Source organism: Apteryx rowi, unplaced genomic scaffold (genome assembly GCF_003343035.1).
Source record: "Apteryx rowi isolate R43461 unplaced genomic scaffold, aptRow1 scaffold_110, whole genome shotgun sequence".
Classification (NCBI taxonomy): Eukaryota; Metazoa; Chordata; class Aves; order Apterygiformes; family Apterygidae; genus Apteryx; species Apteryx rowi.
The window spans coordinates 192-10,976 of NW_020447309.1; the positions used below are offsets into that span (position 1 = coordinate 192).

The 10,785-nt window shown below is 35.9% G+C and overlaps 1 protein-coding gene across 1 annotated transcript in view; it reads left to right on the plus strand.

The window, feature by feature from the left end:
- Window positions 1-833: 833 nt before the first annotated feature.
- TTN (titin) overlaps window positions 834-10,785 on the plus strand; it is a gene marked incomplete at its 5' end in the record, with an annotated part of 127,906 nt that continues 117,954 nt past the window's right edge. Inside the window, 13 exons of the mRNA XM_026075142.1 lie at window positions 834-917; window positions 1,101-1,199; window positions 3,137-3,217; window positions 3,431-3,541; window positions 3,772-3,852; window positions 4,824-4,904; window positions 5,651-5,734; window positions 6,050-6,130; window positions 6,372-6,452; window positions 6,813-6,896; window positions 7,186-7,377; window positions 8,137-9,045; window positions 9,150-9,233. Of these exons, the coding sequence (XP_025930927.1) occupies window positions 834-917; window positions 1,101-1,199; window positions 3,137-3,217; window positions 3,431-3,541; window positions 3,772-3,852; window positions 4,824-4,904; window positions 5,651-5,734; window positions 6,050-6,130; window positions 6,372-6,452; window positions 6,813-6,896; window positions 7,186-7,377; window positions 8,137-9,045; window positions 9,150-9,233 (2,052 nt within the window). The remainder of the gene's footprint in view (window positions 918-1,100; window positions 1,200-3,136; window positions 3,218-3,430; window positions 3,542-3,771; window positions 3,853-4,823; window positions 4,905-5,650; window positions 5,735-6,049; window positions 6,131-6,371; window positions 6,453-6,812; window positions 6,897-7,185; window positions 7,378-8,136; window positions 9,046-9,149; window positions 9,234-10,785) is intronic.

Here is a 10,785-nt window from a genome sequence, read left to right on the forward strand (position 1 = left end):
TTTTGTTTTCTGGTTTCATTTATGATTTTGATTTTTAAAATTACAAATGATTTTGAGGTTACTAAAAGAAAGCTAATATCTTTAAAGTGCCCGAGGCTCGTAAGACGGCTGCCCTTGAAGAGAAAGTACCTACCATAATTCCTAGAGAAGAGGAACCTCTTTCATATGAAGGTACATCAGTGAGCCAATTACCAAACAGTAAACTGCAGAGAATAAATCCATTAATGTTCTAGGGCATTTTGTAAAACAAAAAATGCATTTTCAATTTAAATTTTTGTTTTAATTACTTAAAAGTAATTTTCATCCATCTCTTTGAGACCCTCTCTCTTCAGAAATCAAGTCATAGTTTAGCATATTTAAAGTCTTTTTTCCTTCATTGCTGGGAGAAAGATCCATAAACAACAGATCCTGGAAAGTACTTTAGCAGCATTCAACCAAATGAATTAACTTTAGTAGACACTGCCTAAGTGCCATCCTGACTGTGACTTAATTCATTGTTGAGCTGGGGTATATAGATAGCTAACTAACTCCAGGTGAGGAAATGTGAAATTCAGTTATGTTCTATCTAATATACAGAACAAAGTAACTAGAAAACAAATATTTTTGTAAATTTGTATTTTACTGATTAGGAATAATCCCTTGTAGGAATAGCAGCTAAATGATCAGGCTATTTAAATAATTTAGGATATTTAAATATTAGGATATTTAAATAATTTATGTTCAAACAACTCATTGTTCATGTACGCATTCATGTGTTTGCATTATAAGTTGTCTTTCTAATCTTGGCTTGTAAATACCATTGAAATGTGTAAAATAAACTAATATCTTTAAAGAGCCTGAAGTTTATGAGAAAGTTCCAACTGAAGCAAAAGTCCCTGCTATTATTCCTAGTGAACTGGAAGCTCCAGCAGCTAAAGGTAAACCAACTACTCAAGCAATATATAAAGTAGCACATGCCCTATAACTGTTATTCATCTTTATCATTCCATTTCTGTTCCAATCAATTAATCAATGTGTTCATTCTAATGTTCCCTTAAATGCCATGCATCTGTCATTGCTTCTTTGTTACTTACACTTTGTATATGATAATATTCTTAAAGAATCTAATATCTTTGAAGTACCTGCTGTGACAAGAAAACCTGTCCCACTTAAGAAAATACCTGCTGCTGTACCTAAAGAAGAAGCTCCTCCAGCCAGAGGTATATAATGTCCAAATGGATTTTCTCTAGTCTCTTTCAAATTTGACATACTAAGTAAGAAATCCAACATGCTCATATACTGAACTAGAGGAGAGCCTGTGCCAATAGTTTGCTATTCTGATGCTGTAATCCTTAATAAATAGACAGAGATAGCTATAGATATTTATAGACTTCTAAACTTTAGAATCATTTACTAACATCAATAAGTCTAGGCACATGAGTAGAGACTGTACCAGGAGTAACTATATGGGAAGTAAAACTAGTTATCTTAGATTTCTGTGAAAATTAAAATCACTGTCAAAGTGCACTTCCTGCGCTTTCCTGAAGAACATGACTGGGTGCTGTATATACACTGTAAATACATTTGAGCCATTGTTGTAAGACTAAATCTAGTATTTTCTTTTAAAGAAAGAGTATGCACGCTGGGAGATCAGAGATTAAAGACGTACAGTCATTTTGCAAAAGTTTGCAAAGAAATCAAAATATTTCAGTGTCTTTCTTCATATGTTAAACTAATGAGTAATTATAAGACAGAATAATTCCTCATACAAGAAAAAAATCAAAAGAACATTAGCTATAGATTCTTCCTTTTGTCTTGTGCTAGGGGCTGTTCAAACAGATTGATACATTCTGCATCAAGAGTTTAAACTCTAAAAAGACAAAATCAAACAAAGACTTGCAAAGAAATTAAAGTAGACAGGCAATTCATAGCAGGGCGATGGATTAGCTTTATATTTCTTGACTTCTTGATCCATTTCCCAAATGCATTCTCTGTCAGCGGGAAAAATATATCCAAAAGTTTGTGGCAGGACTTTGTTCCCAGAAGCACAGCACTCTTTCCAGCCAAGTTAGTGGCTCTAAGAGAGATGTTGGAGATACAATATTTAGTTAATATCACTGGAGTTTTGCTTTGCAACTTGTGTATGAGTTTAAAGGGTTTTTTTAGTTAATTTGGAAATGTCAAAGAAAAACATTGCCTTTAAATTCCCCAAATTCCTAAAGGAAAAGAAGTCAACAGTTATCTTTTCAGAGAAGAGAAAATTTACACCTGTAACTGCTAGTAGTTAGAAAAACAATGAACTCCAGAAAGTTTGAGCTATTGCATTCACTGCTTAATACCATGTATTTTTGTGTTCTTCTAGTAGCACTTTTGTTTTACAGACCTGTGCTACTTATTTCTTAGTGTGTATTTCTAAAATAAACCAATATTTCTAAGTGCCTGAAGTGTCAAAGAAAGCTGTCCACAAAGAAAAAATACCTCCTGCTATACTTAAAGAAGTACCGCAGCTTAAAGATAAAAGAAACATTAAGTGGGATTAGAAGGATAAAAGGGATAGTTTCACATAGATTTCTTTAATATCTTTGAGAATATTCTGTGTACCATAACTTAGAGTTTAGTTAGCTGCAACAGTTCATATGGAGTTTCCAGTCGGGCTTAATAAATTGTGAAAGAACATTAAGTTTTCTTGAACACACAGACAATTTACTTGAAATTAATAAAAATATTTTAAAAAATACTGTCACCTGGGTTTGTTCTTGAGGAAAAAAAAGTGTTTGTTTAGCTGTAAGTGCAAAAGATAATGGCAAGGGACCCTGCTACTTGAGATCTGTCCAAGGAAAAGAAAAAAAAAAGACAAATTGACAAAGCTTAAGGACCATTTCTCTGCATCCGAGGAAGTGGCTCAGTTTAGGACATATCACAGATCTTTCTTCTGACAACCTGCAGAGGTCAGACCAGGGTAGAATAGAATTTTTTTTTTTTTTCTTTCCTCAATTGAAATAAGACTAATTTTGAGGGTAGATATGGAGTAGACTTGTGTGTCTTTAAGTAAGTTTGAATATTTGATTTTATTTGTTGTTTGTCTTTCACATTGTCTTGTTGTATGAAGATACTAATCTAGAGTTAATTTAAATTATCTAAACTAATATCTTTCAAGTGCATGAAGTTTATGAGGAAATTTACATAGAAGAAGAAGTTTCTACTGTTCACAGAAAAGAGAAGACTCCACCACCTAGAGGTATATGATCTTCTTCTTCATCTCTTCTTCATTGCAAAGCAATGAACTCCAGGAAAATTAAATTATTCATGTTCATGGTATAGTTCTTGTTCAATGTAATTAATCTTTGTGTTCATTCTTTTTTTTTCCTTACTTACATTACCAACTTGTTTTTCTGTATGACCTATCATTCTGTTCTTTATAAATTCTTAAAATGAACTAATATCTTTAAAGTGCCTGCACTAGTTAAGAAAGCTGTTCCAGAAGAAAAAGTACCTATTGCTGTGCCTAAAAAAACAGAACCTGCTCCTGTGCCGAAAGAACCAGAACCTCCATTACCTAAAGGTAGTTTGATAAACTCATAAAATTGACGTCTTGTCTTCTTTTGCTGATCAGATCTATTGTGTCTCCTAAACTGTGTCTAAATTGTAATAATTTAAGATATTTGTAGTTCACATGTCAGATTTATGACATCTATGTTGTATGCAACCCTTTTCATATTTCTTTACTAGTCTTATTTATTTGTATGTGTACTTGAAATTCATGAAATGAAAATCTCTTATATATCCTTCAAGTGCCTGAAGTGCCCAAGAAAGCAATCCCTGAAAAGAAACCTGTCCCTGTGTCTAAAAAGCCGGAAGCCCCACCACCCAAAGGTACAAGCCAGCATACCCTTTCCTTCTCCTTTTTCAAGTTTCTTCTGTCTCTTGTTTTTTCGTTGTTGTCAAATGCTTAGAAATTAGTTGAGGTTACCTGTTCCTTCTATGGCACAGAATTTATGTCAGAAACCAGCCAAAAGGACTGAAAATAATATGGAAAACTGTAGTTGAGTCAGTAGACAGTGAGATTAACGGAACAAATATTTTCACTTCATGGGTATTTCATAGGTCCTGTGAATAGCCTGCAAAAAAAAAAAAAGCCAAGCAAGAAGTATATACACTTCCTCTTTCACAGTACTCATTAAACTGAGTGGTCCGTTGATTGAATTTTGAGTGGAGATAGCATTAGTCTCAGAAACCAGTTGTTATAATTCATTCAGGTTCTTYAGAAGCCTGTTGGAACCACCAGCTTGTGTGGCATGTCACCACTGGATGACAAAGGACCCTGGCAAAGTCACGTTAAACTCTTCTTTGATAGAGGAATCCAATCAATAAGACATTTCTGAACATGTAATTTTTGTCAGTGTGTCTGCTCATGTCTACTTGTTTCGTCTTACTTTTCTGTTCTTAATGTTCCATTTTTCTAATTCTTAGAAGTAAAGTACACTGATATCTTTAAAGTTCCTGAGGTACCTAAGAAATCTGTCTCAGAAGAGAAATACCTGTTTCTGTGCCTAAAAAGCCAATAGCACCACCACCTAGAGATATATGTCAACAATGGTGAAACTCTGAAGAGAAGATTTCTCTTTCTCTTGGGCGTTAGGGATTATATTAAACTTTATTTCTCATTTCCAAATATTCCTAGTAGTATATAGCAGTATACAACATTTTTTGCATAACACGTCTCTTTTCATATTTGGCCTAATGAATCTTTCTAATGTGTTTCTTATGAAAGTCTTTCTTCTTAATAATTTACATGTCTTTAAATGTCTTAAACATAACAAAAATGAATGCTGTTTTCTTTAAAGTACCAGAGGTGCCCAAGACAATCCCAGAAGAGAAAGTACCTGTTGCTGTGCCTAAAAAAACAGAACCACCACCAGCCAAAGGTATGTTTCACTACAGATAAAAGTATTTTTTTTGGAAGAGAAAACAATCTCTGCCTTGTTTCTGTGAATGTTGGGGGGGGGGTGTTGTTAGTGTTTTAAAAACCTCTTGTTCTATTATCTTTATTTTCTGTGGCCACAGTTCTACATATGCTAGTGTTTTGAAAACTCTAAACCCTCTTTTTTGAACAATAACCATAATTAGTGTACCAGTGAGTCAGAAATACTGATAAAATTGCGTGGAGAAGAGACTGATCCTTGAAGACCATAGCAAGAAATATTAAAGAGAAAACAGGGCTTCTGTAATCTGAAATATTTTGGACTGACAATGAAAAGTTAGCTCCAAAAGAGAGCTTGAGAACTTCAAAGTACAGAATAAATGACACCGGTGTCACACGGAAGAAAACTCTCCATTTATAGATGAAAAATTGATGCAGAGAAGAAGTCATCATGCACAGAAGAATGTAACCAGGAATGGAGAAAGAACAGTGTCAACTTTAGTCAAATTGCAATCAGAGAGATAGTTGAATAAAACTGAAGAATAATCTAAATTAGGAGGAGAAAAAACTCCAGAAGTCTCTGAGGTGTTCCCTCAGATTCTACAGGGACATAAAGGAAACTTAAGTCAATAAACACATCAAAACAATGGTTCCGTTAAGGACATTCATAATTTGCAATTTCTACTCCAAATTTTTGAACTTAGCTGTAAAATTCCATATAATAACAGAAAATAACCTCTTTCTTTAAAGTGCCAGAAGTGCCCAAGGAAGTGGTTCTTGAAGAGAAAATCAAAGTTGCTGTGCCTAAAAAGCCAGAAGTTCCACCAGCTAAAGGTACTTGCCATTAATAAGACCCTGGCAATAATTTGTCTTCCTTTCACTGATAAAGCCTTTTTGATACTATTCTTCCATCTTTTCTACCTTATAAACTGTGACTTATGTATTTCATTTTGGGGAGCAGCCTCTTTTCCCCTTGATGATACTCTCAAATGACTCTTGTCAAGAATGAGAGCAAAAAGCCTATTTGGGAAAGGGTAGTATGTCTAATTGATGCTGTCTGGTGTCCTTTTTGCTTGTTTTTTCCCCCACTTTACTGCTATTTTAAAATAATTTAAATTCTTAGCATTAACATAAGTATTAATTTTTAAGTGCCAGAAGTGCCCAAGAAAATCCCAGACGAGAAAGTACCTGTTGCTGAGCCTAAAAAACCAGAAGTTGCACCACCTAAAGGTATTTCTCATTATGAGACAAACAGAAGGGAAAACATTAGTCTGTTAATATTTTAACACTATAGAAAACAATAAGACAGACCTCTGTTGGAATTTTCTTCTGTTATCTAAGGTTTTTCAAGTCTGTTAATGTGGAAAAAAAGAGATCTGGGAAATTATTGTCCTCACTAATATTGTTCTGCTGTTATTCTTTAATGCTGCTTTTGAAATTCATATAGTAAAAGTTATTAATATTTTTCAAGTGCCTGAGGTACCAAGGAAAGTGGTCCCAGAAGAGGTTTCAGTCAAAGTACCAAAGAAACCAGAACCTCCACCAGCTAAAGGTAACAGCTGTAAATGATGAATAAAAGAATAACTATTTGTTCTCTAGAGTATTATTTTAACATACTAGGGGTTTTTTGCTATAAAAGATCTATAAATTATTTTTGTTGTGTAAATTGTAGTGTTTCCATGTGTGTGAGAGAGATAAAGAGAGAGAGAACTTGGCCTTTTTGTAGCCAGCAAGAGACTGCTACCTCAGAGAGATATCAGAGAGAATTTTCTGTAGACAAGGAAAAAAGTTGATATTCATAGCCAAAACCAGTGATGTTTTTGATGTTCCTGAGTTCTGCTTTTTCTTATCTTTACAACTGCAGACACAGGTTTGAATTTCATACAAATAAAACAAATTACTTTCTTTAAAGTGCCTGAGGTGCCCAAGAAAGTGGTTCCAGAAGAAAAAGTATACATTGAAGTTCCTAAAAAACCAGAGCCTCCACCACCTAAAGGTACATGTTCCATACTGATAGTCATACAGAAATTTTCATTCGTTTCTCTGAATATTATCTTTTAAAATCTGCATCATCCTCTTTTTTTGTATTCTGATATTTATAAATGTTACAGATTGTGTTGTCATCTTCCCTTGTGAATAGTTCCAAGTAAGCAACAATAGATATTACTGGTACACATCAAGCAATATGAAAAATACATAACGGGCTTATCTGAGCCTCTTTTCTTTTTTCTGATGTTGTTTGATAATTTTCACCTTGGAGCTATTGTCTCCTTTTTAATTCCTAGTCTTCGAATTCCTAAAAGTAAATCAAATAAATATCTTTAAAGAACCTGAGATGCCGAAGAAAGTTGTTCCAGAAAAGAAAGTACCTGTGCCTAAAATACCAGAACCTGAGGTTGTGCCTAAAGAACCAGAACCCGAAGTTGTACCAGAACCTGAGGCTGTACCTGAAGAACCAGAACCTCTACTTGCAAAAGGTAAATCTCAACAGTAATAATAACAACAATATTTTTCCTCTTATCTTTACAACTATTATTTTCCAGGCCTTCTGTTTTCTGAGATTCTAAACTGTTCCTGTTCTATGAGTCCTGCACATGTGTACGTCTGTGAGACAGACATACGTGGGTCTTTTTGACGAATTGTGACAAATCTGGGATGTCTGAATTACCTGTATTTTATGCTTCAATTCTTCGTACTATTTTGGGTTATACTTGCTGTTCTTCCTAGCATATGTTTCAGTTCATGAAAACAAATGCAACTAATATCTTTAAATTGATAATGGTCGAAGAAGGGGAAGTACCCATCAGAGTAGCTAAGAGCAGAAAGTATCAATGTATTAAAATATGAGAAACTCTACCAGGAAAAATTAGATGCCATCACTGATAATTCTTGAAAGAGTCTTCAGCTTATTACTTGCAGAGTTTTTAATATCTTTTGTCATGTCAATTCTGTTCATAATTATCATGAATTTTACTTACAGCTTAAGTTATACTGTGAATGCATGTATGCTTTTCTGAGTGGGGGTGTGAGGGGTATCTGTATGTGTGCATRTGAAGGGAGAAAAGCCAAAATGTGTCTACCCATCCTGAAAATGGCCAGCATAAATGAGGGATGCTTGCTATGTTTTTAATGTTTCCATTACAATTGTGTTTTTATGGTTTATGATTCACTTAAACTTGATATGTATGTCTGAGTAGTTGTTAACTTAAGAACTAATATCTTTTATGTACATGAAGTGGCTGAGACATCTCTCCCAGCAGAGAAAGGACCTGTTGCAGTTTTCCAAAAACCAAAGCCGACTGCAGCACCCCAAAAACCAAAGCCCTCTGTGGCACCTCGAAAACAAGAACCTGCTGCAATGCCCCCCAAAACAGAGCCTTTTGTGGTGCCTGAGGTTCCAGAACCTGTTGTAGCACCCCGAAAACCGCAGCATTTTGTGGAATCTGAGGAGCCTGAGCCTGTTTTGGCTCCCCAAAAAACAGAACCTGTTGTGACACTGGAGGAGAAAGAACATGTTATGACACCCCAAAAACCAGAGCCTGTTGTGGTACCTGAGAAACCAGAGCTGATTGTGGCACCTGAGGAGCCCAAGTCTGTTGTGGCACCCCAAAAACTAAAGCATGTCTTGCCCCCCAAACCAAGGCCCGTTGTGGCACCCAAAAAAACAGAGCCTGTTGTGGCATCTGAAGAACCAGAGCTCACTGTGGCACCTGAGGAGCCAAAGACAGTTGTGGCACCCCATAAATCAGAGCATGTTGTGGTGTCCCCAGAAACAAAGCCTTCTGTGGMACCCCAAAAATCAGAGCTTTTTGTGGCACCTGAAGAAAGACAGTTTGTTGCAGAGTCTCAAAAAACAAAGCCTTTTGCAGTGTCCCCCAAAACAAAGCCTGTTGTGGCACCCCAGAGGCCAGAACCTGTTGTGGTGCTTGAGGAACCAGAGCCTGTTTTGGCACCCCGAAAACCACAGCCTTCTGCAGCACCCCAAAAAACAGCACCTGCTGTGGCACCTGAGGAACCAGCGCCTGCTGTGGCACTCGAGGAACCAGCGCCTGTTGTGGCACCTGAGGAACCAGCGTCAGCTAAGGTGCCTCAAAAGCCAGAGCCTGTTGCTGTACCTAAAAAACGAACAGCTCCACGAGCTAAAGGTACATCTTATGAACAGGATCTCTTTTCCTTCTCTCAAATAGTATGTTTCACCCTCATTTTAAAGCTTAATACACATAATTAAAAGATACTAATATCTTTAAAGAGCCTGTAATGCCCAAGAAGGCTGTCCCAGAAGAGAAAACTCCTGTAGCTGTTCCCAGAAAACCAGAACCTCCATCAGCCAGAGGTACATATTATCATGGGTATCATGATAAACACACCAAATCTTCTCTTAAGCACTGTCTTAACCTCTTTTGTTCTGTCTGTCATGCCCAGTCTGAAATTTTAAATGATGTTTGCTGAACAATTTGCATTGAGCATGAGTGTGTGGCTGACTGACTGATTAGTAGCAGATTGTTACTTCCGAATATTTCTACTGTACTCTATGTTTCAGTCTGTGCATTGATGTTTAGATGTATTATAACTGTAAATGCACTAATAACTTTGAAGTGCCTGAGATGCCTGAGAGGACTTTCCCAAAGGAGAGAGTGCCCATTGCTGTACTTAAAAAAAACCAGGAGCTCTGCTTGCTAAAGGTACATGCCATCATCAACATCATCAGAGGGAAGATTATTTTTTGAGTTTCATTTTAAATTTTTTCCCGTCACACTTTGATATCTAAAATGTGGGAAAGATGTACCAAATAATAACCGAATGCAGGGGTGTCAAATGTTTGCCCTACTAAACCCATCCAAACTTTTGTTACACTGTTTTTTGGCATATTCAAAAAGTTTGAGAGGTTATATTTGATTTTTTTAGGCTATAGCAATCAATCAAGCAGGTATGATGAAATCCAGTCTCTCAGAAAATGCCAGAATTCTGTGCATGCTAATATGAGAATGGATACATAAACCACTGTCTTTATTATGGGTAGGGATGAGGAGGGGCAGAAAGAAAGAACAAACAGAAACTGAAGGCTTCTGCAGAGAGTATCTGTTTCTGTACCCAGAGCAAAATAATTGCAAATAGCTTCAGGTGTCTGTGTTGACATGGGTAGCATCATGGAGCAGAATCTTCTTCTTAAGCCGTTAATTATTCTTTTCACTGTGTTTTGTCATAAGTCAACATTCTCCACTATCTGCGATTTGTAAAGTTGTTGGACTAGTGAGTTGTAAGATACTTGTGGACACTTAATTCTTTGAGCTTTATAAGAGGCATTTATTTTCTCAGTCTCTTTCACATATTCAGAATAAGGAGGATGAAAGACTTTATAATTGAAATATTAAATAAATATTTAAGGATACTGTAAATCTGTATGCAGCCTAAAATGATGGAGTGTTGCATCATTTCTTTTAGAAAGTCCCAAGCACTGGACAGAGAAGTATACATTCCATCAACACAGATTCCCTCCATCTGAAAGACAATGAGATTCAATAAACTGTAGTACTAGCTCATAGTGATGACGTTTTAAGTATTTAAGCCATTTAGATAAATATGATAGGAAACAGTTGAAAGCAGCGTGTAGTGATTAGAGTGGAAGCCAGAGTTCTTCTAGGAAAGAAAATGCTAAGCAAAAAAGAGAGGAAGAATACAAAGATAGAAGAAGAAAGAGGAAGGAGTAAAATTGTAGGGCAAAAATAGTGATAATGCCCACATAACAACTAAAAAGATGATGTGGACTGCCAAGAAAGAGCACAGACCAAACAGTCATGAATGACACATGACAGATGATTTTCATATACATTTGGATTCCATAAGCAGGTCTTTGCTCAATTGTTTTACAAAGAGGACATACCTTT